The sequence below is a fragment of the Ailuropoda melanoleuca genome, chromosome X (assembly GCF_002007445.2).
Source record: "Ailuropoda melanoleuca isolate Jingjing chromosome X, ASM200744v2, whole genome shotgun sequence".
Classification (NCBI taxonomy): domain Eukaryota; kingdom Metazoa; phylum Chordata; class Mammalia; order Carnivora; family Ursidae; genus Ailuropoda; species Ailuropoda melanoleuca.
Genome location: NC_048238.1, coordinates 92,507,110 through 92,529,813, shown reverse-complemented (window position 1 = coordinate 92,529,813; position 22,704 = coordinate 92,507,110). Strand labels below are relative to the sequence as shown.

At 50.3% G+C, this 22,704-nt stretch overlaps 1 protein-coding gene across 3 annotated transcripts in view; it reads right to left on the bottom strand.

Annotated features, from left to right (window-relative positions):
* The window catches only part of XPNPEP2 (X-prolyl aminopeptidase 2), a 34,721-nt gene that overhangs the window by 5,068 nt on the left and 6,949 nt on the right, over positions 1-22,704 (bottom strand). Inside the window, exons 7-21 of one of the 3 annotated variants that reach the window (XR_004622501.1) lie at positions 21,916-22,062; positions 18,952-19,053; positions 18,194-18,275; positions 17,693-17,888; positions 16,840-16,929; positions 15,581-15,690; positions 14,722-14,799; positions 13,527-13,598; positions 11,488-11,548; positions 10,096-10,165; positions 9,477-9,581; positions 8,977-9,036; positions 8,489-8,565; positions 5,076-5,165; positions 1,435-4,460 (exon numbers count right to left, since the gene is read on the bottom strand). Coding sequence is in view for 2 of the 3 variants with exons in the window: in XM_034649938.1 (XP_034505829.1) it covers positions 4,266-4,460; positions 5,076-5,165; positions 8,489-8,565; positions 8,977-9,036; positions 9,477-9,581; positions 10,096-10,165; positions 11,488-11,548; positions 13,527-13,598; positions 14,722-14,799; positions 15,581-15,690; positions 16,840-16,929; positions 17,693-17,888; positions 18,194-18,275; positions 18,952-19,053; positions 21,916-22,062 (1,535 nt within the window). In the remaining variant the exon portion in view is untranslated. Of the gene's footprint in view, positions 1-706; positions 4,461-5,075; positions 5,166-6,224; positions 6,340-8,488; positions 8,566-8,976; positions 9,037-9,476; positions 9,582-10,095; positions 10,166-11,487; positions 11,549-13,526; positions 13,599-14,721; positions 14,800-15,580; positions 15,691-16,839; positions 16,930-17,692; positions 17,889-18,193; positions 18,276-18,951; positions 19,054-21,915; positions 22,063-22,704 lie in introns of those variants that run through there. The other 2 variants (XM_034649938.1, XM_034649939.1) reach the window with 2 other exon arrangements.

Here is a 22,704-nt window from a genome sequence, read left to right as displayed (position 1 = left end):
GGAGGGAAATTAGCTTTTCAGCTTCATGGCCTTGCTATGCACCGCTGGGGTTTTCTCAACCACCCATCCTACCGTACTGGAGCTGCTTGCTCAGTTCCTGTTTCACAAAGAAACGAGGAAGTAAGGAGGTGGGCCAGCCTGAGGGCAAGGGCTGGCTGGGCGTGGTTGGGGAGCGCCTCCCACTTCCAGCTAAGAGAGCCTTGGAGAGCAGGGATGGACCCAGAGGAAACAGTTGCTATTGATTCTTTCATATTTCCATATATTTTTTGGCACCAGGAGCGCCCAACCACTGATTTGAGGAAGTGCGCAGTGAGTTGGTGAAATTCACTGCTGACGTGGTTTAGCTGGGTGAAGGCGGTGAGCTCCACCCCTTCCGTGCTCCCAGCTCATGAAGCACTGGAGCCAGCTGACTGGCAAATGAGAGGGGACTGGCTTAGTTATAATTTTAAAAATGAACCATTTAGACTGTGTAGATACACATAAGTAAGTATGTATGTATGATCTCACCCAGGCTCTTTCCTATTCCAAAAAAGATTTAAAGCATCGAAAAATGTAACTCAATCCCATCATCACCACTGTTCCCACGGCTGTGAGACTGGCAACAGGTCTCCTTCGGCTTTGGTCGGCTCCTTAGAGGCAGTAGGAAGTGACAGAAGAACACGCTGAAAGCAAGAGAGGAGCCAGCACAGTTGAGTCAGGATGCTGGGGATTTAATCCTCACTTTGGCGCCAAGGGCTGTGTGACCTTGGGCAAGTCCCTCCTTCTTCTGGGCTGTTGTTGCATTTCCCCATCCGTACATCAAAGGGAGGAAGCCCGCTTTTTCTTAGTTTTGTTTGTTTTGTTTTGTTTTTGTTTTTGTTTTTGTTTTGGTCATGGAGGTCCTAGTCCAGGCTGGCTATGGGATTTGTGGCACCTGGTATAAAGTGAAAATGTAGGGCCCCTTGTTCAAAAACTTTTAAATTTCAAGGTGGTGACAGTGGGACACAGGGCTCTTCTTTTTTTTTTAAGCTTTTATTTATTTATTTATTTGAGAGAGAGCGAGCATGAGCGGGGCGGGGAGAAGTGCAGAGAAAGAGGGACAAGCAGACTCCCCACTGAGAAGGGAGCCTGACGCGAATGCAGCCACTTAACTGACTGCGCCACCCAGGCACCCCTGTACAGGACAGGGCTCTTCTAAGCACAAGGCCCTGCGTGACTGCACAGGTCGATCACCCAGAAGCTGGCCCTGCAACTACTTTCAATGCAATTTTATGGGAAGCCCATGCCGCCTGCTTTTGGCTGGAGCTCTGCTTTTCGTGGTAGTCTTTGTGGCATTTCTAAGGAAACTCGGGCTCTTAGGAAGCATAGCTGGAAAAACTCAAATTAGATACTTGGTCAAAAGCCTGTCTAGTTTCAATGTATATATAAAATTTGGATCCCCAGTTTTTTCCTTACCTCCCTCCAAAGGTGAGGCAAGAGTTGAACTCGTGCTGAGCGAACAATAGCAGTCTCATCTCCTGTCTGCGTGGCTTCCTGGCTCACAGAGTGCTGTCACATCCGGAGCCTCTCACTGTAACCTCATGGGGAAGGTGGTATAGGTCGTTTACAGAAGACAGAACTGAAGACCAGAGAGGTGAAGTGACTTGCCTCTAGACCCACAACTGGCCCAGCTGCGGTCCCCAAGGAGGGAGGAGCTGGGGTGGCAGCAGCAGCCCCCAGCCCCCACAGCCATGCTTCTGACGCAACCCCACCTCATTGGAAGGGGTAGTTAAGGGAAGCGATGAGGCAGGGGTAGTTAAGGGAAGCGATGAGGCAGAGCCCTGGGTCTTGCACTGAAGGGAGGAAAGGGGAGCACAAGAACTATCCTGGGCCGAGAGGCCTGTGAGCAGGTCCTGGTCAGGTTTCCCAGGCCTGCCTGCTGCCTATGGTGTGCCAGAATCCCAGGAGCAAGCGTCAGGGATCAAAGGGAAAGATCTGGGTGGGCAGGCCCTGGGGAAGCAGGATGGTGTGCAGAACAACAGTTGGGTCTGAGTCCCAACCCACCAGCTGTGTGATCCTGGCCGAGCCTCAGTTTTCTGAGGTATGTGAGAGCCATACCACCTGCCCTTTTCTGAAAGAGTGGTTTCTGGAATCATCTGACTGGTGTGAGTCCTGCTTTTATGATTTCCTTGAGGAGTGACCTTGAGCGAAGTTGGTTAATCTCTATGAGCCTTACTCATTTTCTTCACTTGTAAAACGGGAACAGTAAAAGTACCTTCTCAGAGGTTGTGGAGATTAAGTGGGAAAATGCAATAATGTATTGCACACTTAATATATGAGAGGATAGATCTCATGTTTACCATTCTTATCACAATAAAATAAAAAATATTTTTAAAGTGCATATAAAGCACAGTGCCTCAAATACACGAAACACTCAGTGAATGGTATCGTTGATGATGGTCATGATGATGATGGTAGTGATAACTTTATTATTAGTAGCTGTCTTTGTGGGGTGCCCAGGTGAGAGAGTAAATGAATCAGCAAGCTGAAGCCCACTGTCGGGTGTTATAGGCTTGCAGTGGGGATGGCTCAGAGCCGGGGCCTTTGGATGCAAGCCTCAGTGGTGATAACTGCTACAGGTCACCCTCACTCAGCCAGCTAGGCCTGGTGATCCCAGGCGGGAAGACTCCTGTGCCTGGCGCCTTCACCCAGCACTCTGCCCCGGAGACTTGGTTCTCTCCTCCCCCTGACCCTGCTCAGCAGAACACAAGTGCTGCTTCCAACTTTCCCGGACTACACTCACAAGTCCCACAGCATGGGGCTCCCTTCCACCCTCTCCAGAGGCTGTGACCTTTAGCACAGGTGGTGGTTGGCTGGGCGTGGCATGCATGCAAATACGTGAATGTTCACACGCATGCAAGCACGCATGCTCACATGCCCATTCTCAAGCACATGTGCTCCACCACTGAGCTTCTGGGAGCCTCACATCCTCCCCCCACCTCAGCGCCTCCCCTTCCTCCCCCACCACAAAAGCCACAGGTAACAGCAGTCCCCAGCAACACAGAAGACACAATGCAAAACCCGGAGGCAGGCTTTGTTGCCATGCTGTTTTAAGCATCTAGCAGGATGTGAGCCCAGGTGGCTAACGGCAGGGCTGACCAAAGAAAACTCCCTCCCTCCCCTTCACCCTGCCCCCAACAGTGGGCTCAGTGAACTTGGAAGGGGCTGGGAAGTACGCTAAGGGATTTTATATGGTGCCAAAGGGCAAAATAGCTGGACTTCTGGCCCATTCTGGCCCCGCCATGTCCCAACACTGTGTGTCCTTGGAGAGGTCCCCCCTGTCTGGAGCTCAATTTTCCTATCTGTAAAATGGGGAAAGCAGAGTCACACATTTAAAGACCATCCAAGGATGCTGGAGGATTCGACAGCATTGTCACTGTAGCTGCATTTTGGAAAGTTAAAATGGCTACTCATGTTCTGGGAAGTCTGCGATAGTGATTGGGCACTGCTGCTGAGGTTGTTCCCAACTTTGGGTAGGGTCATATTCCAGAATGCTCCCCACATTCCCTCCTCCTCCCCCCCCCCGGCCAAATTCCTATAGCTTAACTCCCTGTCCTGTCCATTGGCATGGAACCCACCAGAGTTTGGAAGTGATGAGCTCAAATGTGGGGCAGGTTGTGTACGTGCCTCTTTCTGGCTGGCCTTCCTGGTTGCAGAAGACTCAGCCACCTTCCCTTCCTCTCCCTCCACAGGCACAGCAGGGAGCCTAGAGGCAGCCCTCGTTCCTTCAGCCTGTGGGCTGCAGCCAGGAGGGCACTGTAGGGCCAGGGTCAGGTTGGGGTGGTCAGAAGCAGCTTCAAGGGTGTGGAAAGACCAGCAAGTCAGGAGCCAGTGGGGGTGGGAAGAGCTCTGACTATATCCAGCAGGTGGCGATAGGGTGGGGCTCTGGGGGGGGCATGGAGCTCCTGGGGGTAGGGTACTGCCTTATATTGGTCATTGCCGGGTGGGGGGGCTGTCAGTGGTAGGAGGCTCTGCCAGGTAATAGGTTAGGCCCACTGGGCTCACAGGAGGAAAGGGACTAGCCGGCTCTCCTATTCCAGGGCTAGGGGTCGGGAGCCCAGGATGAGGCGTACAGGCACAGAGGGGGCCTGCCTGGGGCCAAGAAGCCCTGTGTCCCTGGGACTTAGTTCTGGAGAAGGAAGCTAAAGGCAATGGTTTCCGGGCAATGGGCTGGCAGGGGCTCTGGGGGCGGGGTGGTGCAGGGTGAGGGGAGCTGGGCTAGAGGGCTGGCCAGGGAGTCTGGGCCTCTAGACATTCCAGCCAAGGATGGTAAGAGAGGAGACTGCCAACAGAGAGGCCAAGGAGGCAGTGCGTGGGGCCCTTGCGGACAGGGGCTCCGTGTGCTGCTGCAGCCACTTGAACTCCTCCAGCAGCTGGCGCTGCTGCAGCTCCGGGCCCACCTTCTCACGGATGGTCTGGTAATAGTGGTTCAGGTACTGGAGCTGCAAAGGGAAGGAGGGCTGAGGGCCTCCCCAGGCCAAGCTGCCTCGAGGTGAGGTCTTGGAGCCAGCCAGTCCCCTACGATGGTACTCAGGCTGCCCACCCTGACCCAGGTGCCCAGAGGTACCCCACAGATACCCCAAGATTCCCAGCCATCATCAGGCCACAGGCATTCTCTGGGGCTTTTCAGAGGCACTTCACCACAGTGGCCGTTTAGCATCACAGTGACTTTCTTGGGTGGGTGGGGGATGGGAGCGGAATGAAAGTTGGGCAAGCATTATTATCCCCATTTTACAGAAGAAGGGACTGAGGCTGATATTAGAACTTGAGGTGGCAGAGTCCAGAGACTCAGTCTCAGACTCCCCAGGAGTTCGCTACCTGAGGTTGGGTAGGTTGGTCTGACCAGAGAGTTCTAGAAGCTTTGGAGTCTCTGGTGAGGTCGGGGAGGGATGCCTCAGTGTGTGCCTACAAGCCAACAGTGTGGACTGTCCCAGGAGTAGGGGAAGTGGCAGAGGGTCTTGGGGTAGGGGGAGCAGAGGCAAGAGAGGCCCAGGATTGCGGAGAAGGCAGTCAGTGGTTCATGGGCCGAAAGATGGACAGGGCTACGGGTCACTTACATGTTCGGGAGACAGCAGGCTGACATCAATGAGGTTCCGGTCATAGGGCACCAAGGACACCACTTCAAAGGTCAGGTAGGACCCTGGGTACTGGGATGCCACAGGGAAGGCAGGAAAGCAGGATAATGAGTGGGTAGAAGGGGCTTTGCTGAAGGGAGGGAGGGAGGACTCCACTCAGAAGCCATGGGCATAGGGAACTGACCCTTGTCAAGCCTGAGGCTCAAGTAGGCTGAACACCCTACAGCCCCCTTGTCCACCCCCACACCCCAATCTGCCACTCAGCACCTCGCCTTTCATGCTTATTAGGTCTGTATTTGTCCAGCACCGTGGGGGCTTGTTAAATATGTACATTCCCAGGTCCACCCCCCAGACCACTGGAGTGAGAACTTCTAGCACAGGGTTGGGAACCTACATTTAAATAATTTTAAGATAAGTTATTAGGTTTTTATGTCTATCTATCTAATCTATATCTTTATACCTTTCTATCTCTATCCAAATCTCTTTGTATCTATCGATTGACCTACCTATAGAAATAAGTATAAAGAAGACAAAATAGTCCATAATTCCCATTTCCCAGAGATCCTTTGCATGGTTGTGCTTAGAAAATACAAACTACAAAAAGATACACAATAAAAATGGAAAGTCTCCTCCCTGCCCAGTTTCCTTCCTGAAAACATTGAATACAAATACAGTAAGGAATCCATTAATTAATTATTTTAATCCACACAAAATGGATCCTACCACATGTTTTTCTGCACCTTTCTCTCCACCCTGTTAATAGTAAACATAGGAGAGCGCTGCATATCAGCACAAGGATATCTACCTCACTCTTTTTTAAGGGCTATGTAAGGGTCCACAGCATGCACGATGATTTATTTTTTTTAATTTTTATTTTTTTAAAGGTTTTATTTATTTATTCGACAGAGATAGAGACAGCCAGCGAGAGAGGGAACACAAGCAGGGGGAGTGGGAGAGGAAGAAGCAGGCTCATAGCAGAGGAGCCTGATGTGGGGCTCGATCCCATAACGCCGGGATCACGCCCTGAGCCGAAGGCAGACGCTTAACCGCTGTGCCACCCAGGCGCCCCACATGATGATTTATTTAATCAGTGATGGATACATAGGCTGTTTCCACTTCTTCTTCTTCTTCTTTTTTTTTTTTTTTTTACTGTAACTATCGATGCTACAATCCACCTCAATGTGTAAAACGTCTTGGTGACGTTTTGGGACTAGATCCAGAAGAGACATATCTGGCAGAGGGATTGCTGAGACAAAAGGTATAGGCATTTTATGTTATGTAATGCTATGCTATGTTGTTATTTTTTAAAGATTTTATTGATTTATTTGAGAGAGAGAGAGTGTGTGTGTGTGAGAGAGAGAGAGAGAGAAAGAGAGAGAGAGAGAGAGAGAGCAGAGGGAGGGGCAGAGGGAGAAGGAGAAGCAGACTCCCTGCTAAGCAGGGAGCCCAGATGTGGGGCTCGTGGCTCGATCCCCAGACTCCGGGATCATGACCTGAGCCAAAGGCAGATGGCTTAACCACCCAGGTGCCCCAAGGCATTTTAAATAGATATTTTGATTGATATTGTCAAACTGTCCTCTAGAAAGATTGTATCAATTTGTGCTTCCTCCAGCAGTGTGTGAGAGGGCTCATTTCATCATAGATTCTCCAGCACTGGGTATCATTAAAATCTCTCATCGTTTGCCAATCAGATAGGTGAAACATGGTAATCTATTGTTTTGATTCGTGTTTCTTTAAGATTAAAGTCGAGCATCTTTGCATGCTTATGGATCACTTGTGTTGATCCTAGTGAGTTGCCCCTTCATGTCCTTTGCTGTTTTCCCTATTTTTGTCTTATTGATTTGTAAAAAGCTCATGGCAAAAGAAGGAAATGCATGCTTTCCCTGTGGTACATGCTCTAGTTGCCATACATCTTTTGACTTTGTTTATGGTATTGTTTCCATATAGACAGGTTTGTTTTTTTTAAGATTTTACTTATTTGAGAAAGAGAGAAGGGGGGGAGGGAGAGAAAGCACGATCAGGGCAAAGGGCAGAGGAAGAGGGAGAAGCAGACTTCCCGTTGAGCAGGGAAGGACCCTGGAATCATGACCTGAGCTGAAGGCCGACATTTAACTGACCAAGCCACCCAGGTGCCCGTCCATATAGACAGTTTTACATTTAATTTATCAATCTTTTTCTTCATGGCTTCTGGGCCATGCATAGAAAGGCCCATTTCCACCCTGGGATTATAAATGAATTTATATAGATTTTCTTCCAGATCTTTTATGGTTTTACCTTTAAATCTTGATCCATTCAGAATTTTATTTGGGGGTAACTGTAAGGTTCTTCACTTCAATAGCCCCCCAAAATAATTAGCCATTTGTCCCCACTGCCCATTTATTAAATCTCTCGTCTTTACTCTTTTGAAACACCAGCTTTATTATAAATTAAATTCCCATTTTGTTTATAGAAATTAGAGGGGTGCCTGGGTAGCTCCGTCGGTTAAGCATCTGACTCTTGATTTTGGCTCAGGTTGTGATCTCAGGATCATGAGATTGATCCCCACGTCAGGTTCCACCTCAGCGTGGAGCCTGCTTAAGATTCTCTCTCTCTCTCTCTCTCCCCTTATCCCTCTGCCCCTCCTGCCCAAGAAAAAAGGAAATTAGAGGGTGTATTTCTGGATTAGCTGTTCTGTTCCACTGTGACATCTGTCTCTCCTATCTCTGGTGCCATACTGTTTTCGTTACAGTAGCTTCATCGTATGTGCTAATATCTGAAAAGGCTAGTTTCCCTATTGCTCTTCTTTTCCAGAATTTTCCTAGCTACGTAGCTATTTTTGCATGTTTGTTTTTACAAACTTTACTATCATTTTGTGAAGTTACAAAAGCATCCAGTTAGTACTGAAATTGAGGTTGTCTTGAATTTACAGATTAATTTCTGGAAAAATGACATCTCTATAATATTGAGGCTTCTTTCCAGAAAGCACCATTTACTTAAATCTTTCTTATGTCCCTCAGTAGAGATTTTCTCCCTATAAGTCTTTTTAAGTTTATATGTAGGTATTTTATCCTGTTGCTATTCTAGGGAATCTTTGTATCTAACAAGCTCCCCTAGTGATTATTATGGGCATCAGAGACCAATGATTTAGGGCAGGGATACCGATTCTTTTGGTCTAGGGTGGGACCTGGGCATTGGCATTAAAACCAAAAAGATCTTCTGAGGATGCTGATATTCTAACGTGCAAACAGACTTGAGAAACTCTGAGTTATGGAGTTTTTCTGGAGTGGAGGAAAACTCCAAATCAGTTCACGTCCACCTGTTAAATTCCCTTCTACTTGGAGCTTCCTTATACCCCATGCAGCCCAAAGTCACTGCCATGCTGTCTACAGCTCTAGACCGTCACAGAAGCACTTTACCTTGGTCTTTGCTTCTACCACGAGGGCCACATCTTCAAGACGTATCCCAAATTCTCCATCCTGATAGTAACCAGGTTCTAGGAGACACAGAGATGCTGGTAATATTAAGCAGGAGGAGGACCCAAGCCAGTGTTTCCTGTACCAATTGAGGAGTGGCTGGACAGCCCAACTTCCTGGCTGCCCCAGGCTCCGGCAGACCCACCACTGACCATGCGGGAGGCCAGGCCTTGTGGCCCAGCAGGGAAGGCTTCAGAGCTCACTTGGATCCTGGAGGCACTCCCATCTCCTGGTGTGCTATGTCCCAAGGGCAAAATGAGGGTTTGAGCTGAAGGGTTTTAGGATTAGGATGGGACAATGCATTTGGGGCTGGAGTACTGGAGCCCAGGGGGCCTATGCCTGGCATGCTCCCTGAAGGCTGGTGCTCCCTAGACTGCAGTCCTGGGCTGATCTTAGGGTGGGGAGGGGATGGGAGAGCCCAAGAGCCATACCGATGGAAGTGAACATGCCCTTGGCCATGGGGATGTTGCCAGACTGGAATCCCACTGGCCCTGGAAAAGAAGATGTAGGCATGGTGTCAACTCTCCCGTACTCACCGGCTTGGAAACTAGCAGGCTCTGGGGAGGAGCAGGTCGCTGGGGAACCTTGGGGCATCTCTAGCGGCACTTGTCCACGGCATCACTATCTACCTGGGGCTGATATGGAGACCAGATTGGCTCTGCTTTTATTACTCTGACGTCTATGCCAGCCAGCCGCTAGGCATTGACCCACCACTCTTCTCTGTGAGGCCCTCCCCGATGCCAAGCAGGCAGCAGGAAGGGCCAGTTGCTACCATTTCTCACTTACCTTGTGGAGCATCACCTCCCACCAGCTGGGTAACCCTGGGTGGCTCACTGCATCTCTGTGGGTCTTAGTCATTTCCATACCTGTGACATGCTCTACCTCCTTCATAAGAGGGGGAACCCCAGGGAAGTGTAGAAGAGACACCTACACTCGTGCACACACAGGAAGTTGCCAATGCCATGGCCTGTCCCGTGACCATAATTGAGCCCAACATCCCACAAGGCTCTGCGGGCAAAGATCTCCATCATTCGCCCTGAAAGAGAGATGGCCCCAATCAATCAGCTGGACTCCAGACTGTCGGCTTTGCCTCTTCCTGCTCTCTTGTTCCAGAACCAACTACCAAGACAGGACCTGTGGCAAGTCGCTCCTGAGAGGCAGGTTAGCATGCACTTTTTCCAGCACATCCTACATTGTACCTGCATTACCTGCACTGATGACTCTACTATAGTTTCTCCCCATCTATCAAGATAACTGCTTCCTCCAGGAAACCCCCCATGACTGCTCTAACCCACAGTGACCTCCCCCTCCCCACTGAGTTGGAGTAGTAGATTAGGAGGCAGGAGGCCCGGGTTCAAGACTTGGCTCTCCCAGTAACCCTCTGTGTGACCTTGGACAAGTTGCTTTCACTCTCTGGGCTGGATTTTCTCATCTGTACAATGGAGGGGATGATGATATAATCCTGCCCCACTAGCCTCCCAGGGTGGCAGTCTGGATCCAGTGAAATCAGGGCCTGAGTCTCTGGGTCCAGCCTGGTTTCCAAAACCCACCTGATGTACTAGCAGGAAAGATGAGTCTGGACAGATCGATATTTCCTATCAACACGCGGGTATATGCCTCCTGATGGCGAGAGGGAGAGGTAATGTGCTGCATAAGAGGAGGATCTTGGAAGTTTCCAGCTGCTTGGCCTGTGCCCACACAGGTGTGTGGGCCCAGGCCTACAGGAGGGCTGTGTAGGGGGGTAGGTGCGTGCTCATGTGTGGTCATCCAGGTTCTGGAAAATGGCCAGAGGCAGCTGAGGGAGACCTGTCAAAAGCTGGAGCGTGGTCCATGGGGCTCTCTTTGGCTGTGCACAAGGAACGCTTATAGATGGTGGTGGGCTGAGGCCTGACGGTAGGGTGTTGGGAGGCAAATTCCCTGAGCTAGAATCCTGACTTGGCCACGCACAAATTCGGAGACCTTGGGCAAGCAACTTTAAATGCTCCATGCCTCAGTTTCCTCGTTTGTAAAGGAATGATCACAGTACCAGCTCATAAGGCTGTTGGGAGGAGTAGGTAGACTAATGCACATTAATGCTTTAAACAGAGTAAGTGTTCAAGTAGAAGTCGGCTCCCTTATTACTGTTAGGATCATCCTTCAGTTTTCTTGAGGCCTTATGTTTGAGTTAGGGCCTCATAATCTGGCAGGTCAGCCTCTCTTGGTTGGGCTGGTTCACCTTGTGGATAAAGGGAAGGTGGTGGGCTGACAGCAACCTCTTCACTCCTTGTGGCAATGTGGTAAGTTCCTTTCATCACACACACACACACACACACACACACACACACACACACACACACACCATCTTGTTCAGGACAGCCTGGGGACTCAACCCACTAACTGTGAGCTCCTCGAGGCCTGGCCAGCTTTTTTTTTTTTTCTTTTTCCAGTGCCATGTCTGAGCCACAGTCTACTTGCTGAATGCATGAATGCGACCCCCTGCTCCCCACCCATCCGGAGGCCCCCGGTGCACACAGAAGATGCCCCAGCCTCTGCTCCAGGTGGACTGGCTCTCGCTGCTTTCTGAAAACCTCCAGCTCCTTTCCACCTCCACCTCTGAGACTGCCTGTGCTGTTTGTCTCTGCCTGGAATGCCTTTTCCCCTGCTTTCTGCTGCACACAAGGCTAGGCACACAGACAACACTAAGTAAACATTTGTTGACTGATTTACTGAAATGAGATGATGAAGAGCTTCAGCTGAGGCCCTATTAGAGGCCTGAAATATCTCTGGGGAAGCCAGGAGCATTGGGTTTTCTGGTTCTAACGTGCTGTGTGACCCCAGGCAAACTACTTAACCTTTCTGGGCCTCAGTTTTAGCCTCTGTAAAATGAAGGGCTCTTGCTGGAGTGATTGCTTGGATGTCCCTTGGGTAAAGGTGGGTAGGGGAATTCTGGGTCCAATGCTTACCTTTTGGAAAGCAGTGGGCGTGCCCCAGTGGACTGTTCTGGTGATGTCTGTGGTTCCATCCCTGTGGGCCAGGAAAATCAACATATACAGCTCTGCCGAATATTTGGGGGTAGGGCTCATGGCTGTGTGCTGCCTGTGTGCTTTCCACGGGGGTTCGAGTGGCAGGAGTGGGGTGGGGGTGAGGTGGGTTAGGGGTAACGGAAGAACACAGATGCTATCATCAAGTTCCCATCTTCAGCATCTGTGCATAAAGGGACTCTGTAAAGCTATTAAGTTCAAAATTGCTATGTTGTCTGACAGTCCTGATCCCCCACATACATACTCTACCCCCATACCCCCTAGTTTGGCTGTTTTATAAATCTAGGTTTCTTGGGTCAGCCTGGCTTTCAAAGCAAAGTTTCTTCCAGGCTTTCAGGGAGGCAGGAGGGAGCAGAACGTCCCATTTTTACCAGTGGAGGAACAGGTTCAGAGAGATCATCACACTCTTACACATTCACATAGTTGTTTACCATTTCCAGAACACTTTTGCAGCTCCCTGGGAAGGGTAGCAGGAGAGGCCCCATTATCCTTATTTCCCAGATGAGGCAATTGAGGCCATGAGCCATCTCCCTTTCTGAGCCTCAGTGAAGCCAGGCCTGGAGCAAATGCTGACTTGACACAGTCTGCTCCTTGTAAACATGGATCTGACCCAAGGACTTGCTCAGAGTCCCAGGGAACTGAAGCCAGAAGCCGAAAAGTCTGACTCCCAACCGCCAGCGGCAGCTGTGCCCCCAGATGGCCCCTGTGGCCACCACCAGGGAGGGGGTGGGGAGTAAAGGTCCCAGGGCTCTGGGGATTCCTCCTGGGGAGCAGGTTACAGGGCATGGCAGACGTCTTCAAGAAGGAGAGAAGAGGAAGTGAGGTGACCATTTCCCCAGCCTCACCCTGCTCTGAGCGTGCCCCAATCCAGCAACGCCCCACAAATCCACTTCCTCTTTGCACATTGGCCATCTCAAGTACACAGTACACACAACGCCAGACTGGGGACGAGCAAAGGCTGCTAGGCTAAGCTCTTGCGTTAGCTCCCAGAGCTGCGCTCGCAGCAAGCTAAGAGCCGTTTTCGTTAGCACGTTCACCGTTTCCACAGGATAGAGGATGGGAAATGGTTTGAAATGACTCCTTGCTCCTCCATCAGTTCAGCACAACCAACCCTCACCAACCCCGCCCAAGCTTTCCACAAGCCCATGAGAAGAGAAGAAAAAAATCTACTGGCTCATCTCATCTCAACTTCTGTGTGAATGATTGGTCACACATTTGGAAAAATTGGGGTTAGCCTATTCTGCGTGGCTGTCCTATCTAAGTGTTCAGATTGTGCACTGTACAAGGGTAACACCTCTAAAGGGGTACCAGGCACTTCGTAGTTATATAGGAATGTCAATGAGGGCATGCGTGCACGTGCGCTGGTGGACACACAGATCGTGGAGTCTCAGAGCAGGGGGAGAGGGCCCTCCTACGTAACCCGACATGGCCATGCACACACTCACGCATATCTACTCACAGACACGTACCCGTGCTGATACGTGTGCCCTGTTCCAACTGTGCTCCAGGCACCACCCCCCCGAACACGGTCACCTGGTCTGTGCCGTGTGGGGAGAATGGATGCTGCTGCTGGCGTGGGGACCATGTCCAGGGTGCTCATGAGTAGGTGAGAATGTGGGTACGGTGTCTGTGCTGCCAGACAGGGCTGCCAAGCATGGCTGCTCAAGACCGTGTCATGATATGCGGCTTCAAGAACATTTTACTTGAGCAAGGAGAGATGTTTCCCGATTCTCACAGAGGTGCCGCAGGGGCAGCCCCACTGTGTTGGCTTCTGTGTGTTTCCCACTGCACGGGGGTCCCCAAGTGCGCAAATGGGAATGATGCTCAGGCTCATTCCGTCCAGGGCTCTCCTTTCTCAGACAGAAGATTCCCACCCAGGAAGGGAGAGCTGTGGCGGCTCTTCAGAAGCCCTGGATGTCTGAGCTGAGGCAGTCGGCCAGGGCAGGGTGGGGAATACATACCAGTATTGTCCCCCAGAATCCAGCAGGTACATCTCATCTGAAGACAGCTTCCGGTGCTGCTCCTTGGTCGGACTAGGAAGGGGAGAGCCACTGAGAAGGGAGTAGCCTAAGCCTGCCCTGGGTGGGGTGGGGAGTCCTGAGAGGAAGCAGGGGAACCCCTCACCCCTTATTTCCCCAAGGGCCCTGGGGGAGTACTCGGTGATGCTGCTAATGTCCTCAGTGTATATCTGTTGATCCTGCGCCTCACCAAGCAAGGCTCCCAGCAAGGGGAGAAAGGAGGGAGCCCAGAATGCGGGAGCCTTGAGAGCCTTAGAGAGCACCCAGGGCCAGCATCTTGTCCTACATAAGGAGACGCAGGCCTGCAGAGGATCAGGGCTTGTAGGAGGCTGTGTGGTAAAGCTGGAAAGTAGCTGGGCCTGGACCCAGATGCCCAGTCCAGCGCTCTCTAACTTTCTGTGGCCTCTGAGAACACAGGGCCCTGAGAAGCCAAGACACAGGAAGCGGGGGGAGGGGTCCTCAAGGATGGGGCTAGAGAGCAAGAGTTGTTAGGGCTAAGGAGTTCCTCCTCCCCTGCTACTCTCTAGGGGGGAGAAGGGGCTGGGCAGAGGCAGCTGCCTTGTTGCAGGATACCATGGGAGGGAATTCTGGGATAGGCCAGGCTGGCCAATGGAGGTCATCTAATCTCCTGCTGCTGTGCCCGTGCCAGGCTGAGGCATTCTGGTCAGCGTGGGCCCCCAGATTCTATCAGACAGGCCTGCAGGTGTTTGTTTTCTATGAAGCCAAACATCTGTTTAGCCCACCTCTGGGCCCACCTTTGTTGGCTCAAGCTGAGTAAATAGCCCTTTCTCCCTGTGTATTCGAGAGCTTTAAGAATTAGCTAATATAAATAACTCACAGGAAGCCAAGGAAAAACATCCAACAGCAGCCCTGCCTCTCTTCCAGATCCCTCAGCCCCGTGTGCTCACAGTCTCAGGCTTTTGTGGTAGAAAACCACTTGGGCCTTTTAGTTTCACGAAGACTCCCGAGCCCTGACTGAGCTCCACTGCCCACCTGTAACCCCCACAGTACTAAAGGCCTCAATCCTTAAATGTGGACTTGGGTCCCAGACCATTCCCTCCTTCACATCCCCTCCCCCACGCACATACACCAGGATCCCGCCCCACAGGGCCCTAGAAAATTCCTTCTCCTAAAGTACCTGTAGTGGGCCAAGGCAGCATTCAGGCCACTAGCAGAGATGGTTTCGAAACTGGGTCCAGAGGAGAACTCTTCCTCTCTAGAAAGTACATGGCAGGAATGGTCAACAGATAGGCTCAGAGCGTAGGCTGGGCCCAGGATATCTAACCATCTAGCCATGAAGGTCATGGCTGCCTCTACCTCAGCCAGACTCATTTGGCACTCCCAGCCCCACCTCCTGGTGCCATCTTCTCAGGCTCCAGTCTGTCAGTTATAGAGCATTCAAGGTCTGAGAAGGAGTGACTGTAGACACCAATTATTCCCCCTCCACCTCCATTTTACAGATGGGGAAACCAAGGCCCATTGTCCCACAGTGAGTTCGTGGTAAAGCAAGAATTAGGAAACCTAGCTCCTTGTGTCTGAAAGCTTCCCCAGCCCCAGAGCGGCATCCTGCCCCTCAAACCCACACTATGCTTACCGTCTGAGCCAAGCGTGCCCTCAGGGAACGTCACTCCCCAACTTGATATTTTCAAGTGGTCCGGGAGCCTCACCTGGCCTGACCCGGCCACCCCATCCCATCCCTGCACCCCCCCCACCCGCCACCGGAGAGAGGGTCTGTGCCTGAAGCAGACACTAGGGGGCACTGATGGGTTGTGGCCCTTCAAGTTATCAGGCTTCCAGCCTGGGGCCGGGGACTGTCATGGAAAAAACCCTGCCCAGCTCCCCGACTATCCAAGCACCTGTTACTTCTTGCTTCAGAGAGGCCCGCAAATACAAGGAGGGCCTTCCTTCCCGCCGAAGTAAGGAAGCTAAATCCCCCTCCCCGCCCCCACGCCCGCACTTAGAGACAGTCCGTCCCAAATTCGGCGGTGGGGCTTCACCCGCGGAACTGGTCCAGCAGCTCTGCCCCCGAGAACTCATCCACGGTGCCTTTGGGCACGTTCTTCTCCAGCCAGACCAAGTAGCGGATCACAGCCACGGCGTCGCGCACCTGGAGCGGGCGAGCAGAGCGGAGGGGCGGGCTGAAGAGCGCTCGCCAGCCAGGGCTCTGCGATCCAGGAGATCAGTTGGCTGCCCTGCGAGCGGGAGCGGAGCTCTAACACTCCAGGGTTGCCGCGACTGTTTGAGGATATTAAGGGATTCTTGTTCAAGTTTATATATGATCATAGTGTGGTTATATTTTGAAAAGAGCTCTTATCTTTCAGCGATACTTACTGAAGTGCTATCTTTTAGAGATACTAAAGTGTTGCCAGAAAAAAACGTATGATAGCTGGGATTTGCTTTAAAACCAACCAGCGGCAGAGGGTTGGGCGTATGGGCAAGGGATGTGGCCTTGTAGACCAAAGGACCACGAGCGGCAAAGTGGTGAAGCCGAGGGAGGGTGCGGGGCAATCATTAGGCTAGTTTCTCTACTTTTGTATATGTTTAAACTTTTCTATAAGAAAAAGTTTTGTAAAATGCGGCGAGTTCCTCTCGTTTCAACAGGAACATCTGAAAGAGCAAGCCAGCGCCTTGCCAGGGTGGGGAAATCAGGACAGCAAACACTTACTTAACACTTGGAATGTGCCTGGCAGTGATCAAAGCAATATATATATTATTCAGTACAATTATACTTATATAATTATATAATTCTGTTTATATGTATATAATTACATATTTATAAACTCATTATTTATATAAGTACATATTTCTGTTTATATGTATATAGTTATTGTATGTATGTAAACATATATGTACACACATTTATATATGATTGTACATGATATATTACAATTAAAATGTTAACTAAATATTACTTATATATTTTATAGATATTATATATTATATAACATATATGTTTGTTTATATATTTAATCCTCACCACAACCCTATGCTGTAGATTCCTGTTAATGATACTCATTTCGCAGATGAAGTAACTGAGGCCTAGAGAAGTGAAGCTGGGATTTGCATCCAGACACTCTAGCTCCAGGGCCCAGGCTCTAGACAGCAGTACCAGGCTAGGAATAAGGGGGTGAAGCCCAGGAGTCTGGTGTCTACTTCTCTGTTTCATTGAGCTTCTTCGGGTTCCTTGGCTGGGTCTCCTTTCTGACTCATCAGACCAGAAGTTCCCAACAGGCTAGTCTGCCTTCCCGTGACTTACATGGCTGGCCCTGAGGAGGGCCTGCTCCTTGCTGTTTTTCACCGCCTTGGTCACCATCACTGGGGAGTAGGTGTCTTCTATGAGTTTCTCCTGTCATGGGCATAGAGGAGGAGGTCAGGGGGAGCATCTCCAGGGCACAGTGGGGTTTGAAAAGGATTGGCAGGAGGGCCCAGCTAAGGCGAGACTTGTCATTCCCTACAGTGGTGAAGACCATTCCTTCCTGTGCTTTCTGGCTGCCCAGGTCTTTCCCTGTCTTCCACGTCCAGCTGAATTTTACCTCCCTCCCTCCCTTCCTGCCCCTGGATCCCAGCAGCGCTCTGGGATGGATCAGAACCTAGCCCCTGCCACTCAACGGGCTATTCTAACAACGTGAGTTTCCTGCCCATATCATATCATAACAGATAACATTCACTGAGTGCCTGCTGTGTGCCAGGCACTGTGCTTTACATGTACTATCTCCTCTAATCTCTTCAGAGCAAGGCCTCTGAGGTCAGGGCTCTTACTGCCATTTTGCAGGTGAGGAAACAGAGGTCCAGACTGGCTAAGTCACTTGTCCAAGGTCATTATGCAGTCAGTTCAGGGCAGAACCAGGACTCAGTCGCAGGTTTGGCGACCTCAGAGCCTCTGCTCTACCAGGCTGTACTCCCTCTAGTCTCCTTGACAACCTCTGAGCTCTCTGTGGATAAACATCTGCTTCCTCTTTTTCCAAGTTTTCCCGGGGAAGCCTAGAAGGGGAGTGACCAACTGCCTGAATAGCTGAGGGCCTGTGGCCCCACTTTAGGTTGAGACTTATCAGGGCTGGAGCGGGGGAGGGGGGTGATGCCTGGCCCAGGTGGGGGCCCGACAAACCTACCATAGGTATCACTTCATAGAGCCCATACGTAGTATAGCTGGTCCCGATCCAGATCTTCACATCTCCAGAGGCGTAGGTCTGGACGTTGTCACGGACCTGGCTGTAATCTTCGAGCTGCACACACATGGGGCCCATGCAGCTGGAATTCAGGTACTTCAGGGTCTCAGAGGCAAGGCAACTCTTGTTCACAAATAACCTGGGTGGGGAGGGAAGACCAGGAGGGTCCTGAGGGTCTCTCAGGATGATGCAAAGGACAGGAATCCCTTCATTCCCGGAGGTCAGAGGAACCCCACTAAGGAGCCAAGCAGACCAGATTGGGAGTAGGTGGGAACAGAGGTCAAGGGGTCAGGAAAAGCCGACTGGAGGCTTCCTAGAGGATCCTGTTGGGGGCAGGCTGCAGGCTCCTGGGAAGGCTGCATATTAGGGCAGGGTAAGTGGTGGGGCAGGTGAGGGGCAGAAGTTGGAAGAAGTCCCAGAGAGCAAGCCAAGGAAAAGCCATACCTGATAGAGGAGTCTGTGAGCAGTGTGTAGGAATAGAAGAAGGGGTTATAAGGGATGTCACTGCCTCGAAGGTTGAAGAGCCCTGGAAGAGAATTGACGGGGACTTTTTGAGGCTGGTCTGCCTGAGGCAAGTCCATGTCCCCCCTTTGCCCCACCGTTTGCTTTGGACCCCCAAAGATTCCCAGCAGTATGCCTGAACATCTGCCTCTGAATGTTTCTCAGGTGTTTTTTGGAGGGGGGTCTTTGAGGCACTGATGAAAGCTATGGACCCTTCCTCCCAGAAAAACGAAGATACACAGCCAGTAGTCAGCATAGTTTCGGTGGGTGCCCAGCAAATCTGAAGCCCAGAGCTGGGGTCAGGTAAGAAGCCCTGAGCCACGATGGGACAGAATCGGGGCGGGGGGGCACTGGGTGTTAAAGCTGGGAGTATGAATGCCCCGGGCTGGTGGCCAGGCTGATGGCAGGTGTTAGCTAGGCCCCCTTCCCTTCATGAGACAGCCGTTGCCGCTGTGGTCAGCCCATTCCTCCGATGGCCTGTGGGCTGGCTCCAGCTTGCTCTGGACCTCCTGGTTTTCTTTTTCAGCAGACATGATCTCCTGCCCCCTAGCTTTCTCAGTTCCCACAGGCCATGGCCATGGAGTTCGAGGAACCCGTGGTTATGTGGTGATTGGGGAAGGAGTCCTGTGCTGCAGGGCCCAGGAGGCATGGGGGTTGGGGGCACCCAGGTGCCCACCCTGTGTCTACAAGTCCATACTCACAGGCTGTCTCATCAAGTGCCGACAGCAGGACGGCTGTTGGGCCCTTGCGATGCTTCTGCATCTGGCTGCGGATGTCAGCTACCTTCTCCTGCCAGGTGCCCCCTGGAAGCAAAGGAGCCCAAAGAAAGCATAAGCAGCATACTTTCCCTTTGGCATGCTGCTCTTGAGAGCGCTCCCCTAGGGCAATTGTTTTCCATGTCTTTCAAAGCAGTAGAAACCTTTCTCCAAACAAACTCTGACTTGTATAGTTGTTAAGGACATGTACTCTCTGGACCGACTATCTGTGTTCAAATTCTGGCCCTGCCATTACTAGCTATGTGAACTTGGACAAATTACTTAACCCCTCTGTGTCTTATTTTGCATACCTGTGAAATGAGGATGGATTATTATGATAGTATCTAATCAATAGGGTTGTTATGGGGATCAAATGAATTAATATTTGTAACGCACACAGAATGGTGTCTTAGTGTATGGTAAGCCTGGTGTAACTTTCTGATCAATAAATAAGCTTTCAGAACAAAGATCAAGAGAGCAGCCTTAGTTGAAGGGTGAAGGGATCAGTCTAGGTCATGTTCAAGCCTCTTTTCTGAAATAACCTGGTGCCTAATTAGCCATGGGTCCTTGAACATTGTTTTAATCCCTCTTTGACCCATTTTACAGATATTGAGACTTCAGGGAGAAAAAGTGACTTGTCTAGGGTTTTATAGCTAGCAAGGGGGTAGCACTGAGATTTCCACGTGGGTCTGTTTGACTACATGCCCACCCTATTACTTTATAGGGACACTGGACTATCTTGCTAACATTGTCAGTCCCCAGACTTGCCCTTAAACTCTGTGTCACAGAGCTGTCCTTTCTAGGATGCTTGTACCCTGGTTCTAGTTTTCATCTTTTATTCCTACTCTTTGCAATGCAGATGAAGAGTTTGACCCTAGGCAGGGCTGAGAATTTGCTGGCAGAGTGTCCTAAACCTTAAGAGTCCCAGTTGGGCTCAAAGATTAGGCATAAGTAACTTAATGCCATTTAAAAAAAACTTTAGGCAAACAGGTAAAAATTATTTAACAAGAGCCAGAGCTTTGGGTATGATACTTTTTAAGGATTATTTTATTTTATTGTGGTAAAATACACATACCATAAAATGTATCATTTTAGCCATTTTGAAGTGCACAATTCAGTGGCTTTAAGAACAGTCACATGATTGTGCAACCACCAACACTATCTAATTCCAGAACATTTTTATCATCTGGAAAGGAAACCCTGTAGCCATAGGGCAGTCATTCCCCATTCCCCTCCCCCCTCAGCTCCTGGAAACCATTCATCAGCTTTCCGTCTCTATGGATTTGCCTAAACTGGATATTTCATACAAATGGAATCATACACTATGGGGCCTTCTCTGGCTTCTTTTGCTTAGAATCGTGTTATCAAGTTTCATGAATGTGCGACAACAAACGAAGGCAAATTAATCTTTCATGGTCTCTTTGTCCTTTGCCCCCTTTAAAGCCTATCAGTTGCTGGAGAGAAAGTCTTGCTTGTCTTTGTAAGCTTACAGACTCAAGAACTCTATGCTCAGGCTTCCAGGCCCAGTTCTGGCTCTGGATGGCTTTTCCTTGAAGGCCAGTAGCCTATGAAGGCTCAGCATTCCGTCACTTGTGGGCAGTGACAAATCCCGCATGAATTCTCCCTCAGTCCCTGAAAGGCTTCCCGCCTTTATCCCCTCCCCTTCCCGACCTGACCTAACTTCGCCCTTCTTTATCTGAAAGGGATGAGTTTTATTTATGATTACACAGTCTTGGATAGCAAGTTTCTTTAAAAACTTTTTCAAGATGCAGAATGATTCTGCAAATTATATCAGAACGGATAAAGAAAATTGGGCACAATTTTGGCTTGTTTCATCATCCTTGCTATTTTGAAATTTCCCTCCTGCTTTCTTGACTCCTTTTCAAATAAGAAATGTGCACGGACCTGTGTGTGGAAAGGGGCCTCTCAGATTGCCCAATATTCCTAGGAATCCATGTCCGTTGGCTCTTTTGGAATTCCTGGGGAGGTCGGGGGTGGTGGTGGCCAAGACAGTGATTCATTGTCAGTAGCCTGGTCCTGGTCAGGATTTTAGTTACTACTTACCAGAATCATAGAGGACGCTGTTCTTTAATGACGTATTTAGATGGTATCAATGACGTCAAGATGAAGATCATCGATGTTAGAATTTGTGGGGGGTCAGTTAACTTTCCTTTGTGGTCTGGTCAAAACCTGAACCCTAATTTGTGCCATGGATTGATCCTGAGCTTAGTTATATACTTCCTTTGTCAGCCGGCCCACCTGATCCTAGTCATCTTACTATAGGAGGGCCAGAAGTCTAGGTTTGAATGAATCAATACAAATCGGTCTCCACTATCAGATAAGCAATTCCTATCATGTTGTTTTTCTCTCTTCAAAGGGGTAGGGTTCTTTTTTTTTTAAATCTTGCTCTGACTCCCTTGTTTCCTCCCTTCCTGTTCCCTCTTGCTTCAAATCCTAACACTATTTATTCCAGCATTTTCTTTTTTTTTTTTTTTAAAGATTTTATTTATTTATTTGACAGAGATAGAGACAGCCAGCGAGAGAGGGGACCACAAGCAGGGGAGTGGGAGAGGAAGAAGCAGGCTCATAGCAGAGGAGCCTGATGTGGGGCTCGATCCCATAACGCCGGGATCACGCCCTGAGCTGAAGGCAGACGCTTAACCGCTGTGCCACCCAGGCGCCCCTATTCCAGCATTTTCTATACATGGTCTGAGGACCTTTTGATTCAGACTCTTTGAGATGGGGGGCCCAGACATCTGCTTTTTAAATAAGCATCCCAGGCAATTCAGGTGCACAGGAAGGTTTGAGAACCGTTGCTTTGGTAATTCCCAGAACAACATTTTCAGCCAAAGGAGCAGCAGTGGGGACCCATGTTGCTTCAAGCTGGGGAGAAAGAGCGTAGAGAATCACCTGTGAATGCCTCCTGCAGGGCATAAATGGGTTGGCTTGGAACCAGAGGCTTCTCTGACCCCCATGCCAGGTCCACAAGGTTGGCTGGGATGGACACGAGTTGTATGTTAGAGTCTTTGAGGGCCATGTCATAACTCTCCCAGGAACCTGCAGAGACAGGAAGCCATCACTCGTCCCCTGTTCATACCTCAGGAAAAACTGTGACTCAGGCAAAATTAGTCCTTGTCTGTTCTGCCTCCCACTCCACTCCTGCCGCCTCAGCTGCCCAGAACCCGTCCAAGCAGTCTGTTCCTCCTGGGGTGTGTCCTCTCAGCCTCCTCTTCTGCTTTCAAAGCCTAATTGCCTGGGGCCCACCCCAGCACTGCCCACAGCCAACTGGCTAGGCTTATCTTCTTAAGTGCCAATGGCCGTGAGGCCCTCTTCTCAGTGCTATCCATTTTAACTGAGCATCAATGCCACAGCCCGAAGGAATGGTGATGGTCATGTCACTGGAAAGCTGGCAAAGAAGCCAGTTCTGAAGGGGGAGACTTTAGGTACATATTCATGAAGACTCCACCCTTGGGTCAGGCTGGCCAGCTGGCTGGGGCCCCAGAGCTCAGGGAGCTGTATTACTGGGGGGTGGGGACTATGCTGCTTTGCTCAGAAACCCACTGAACTCCTTTGACCTTCCAAGCTACCTTCCAGAAGAGGGCTACCAAACGATTCTAATGTCATAATTGGTAGAGTTCCAGAGCACAGAGGATGGTTCTGGGTTCAAGAACATCCTGGCGTATTGTCTGCTAGATCTTA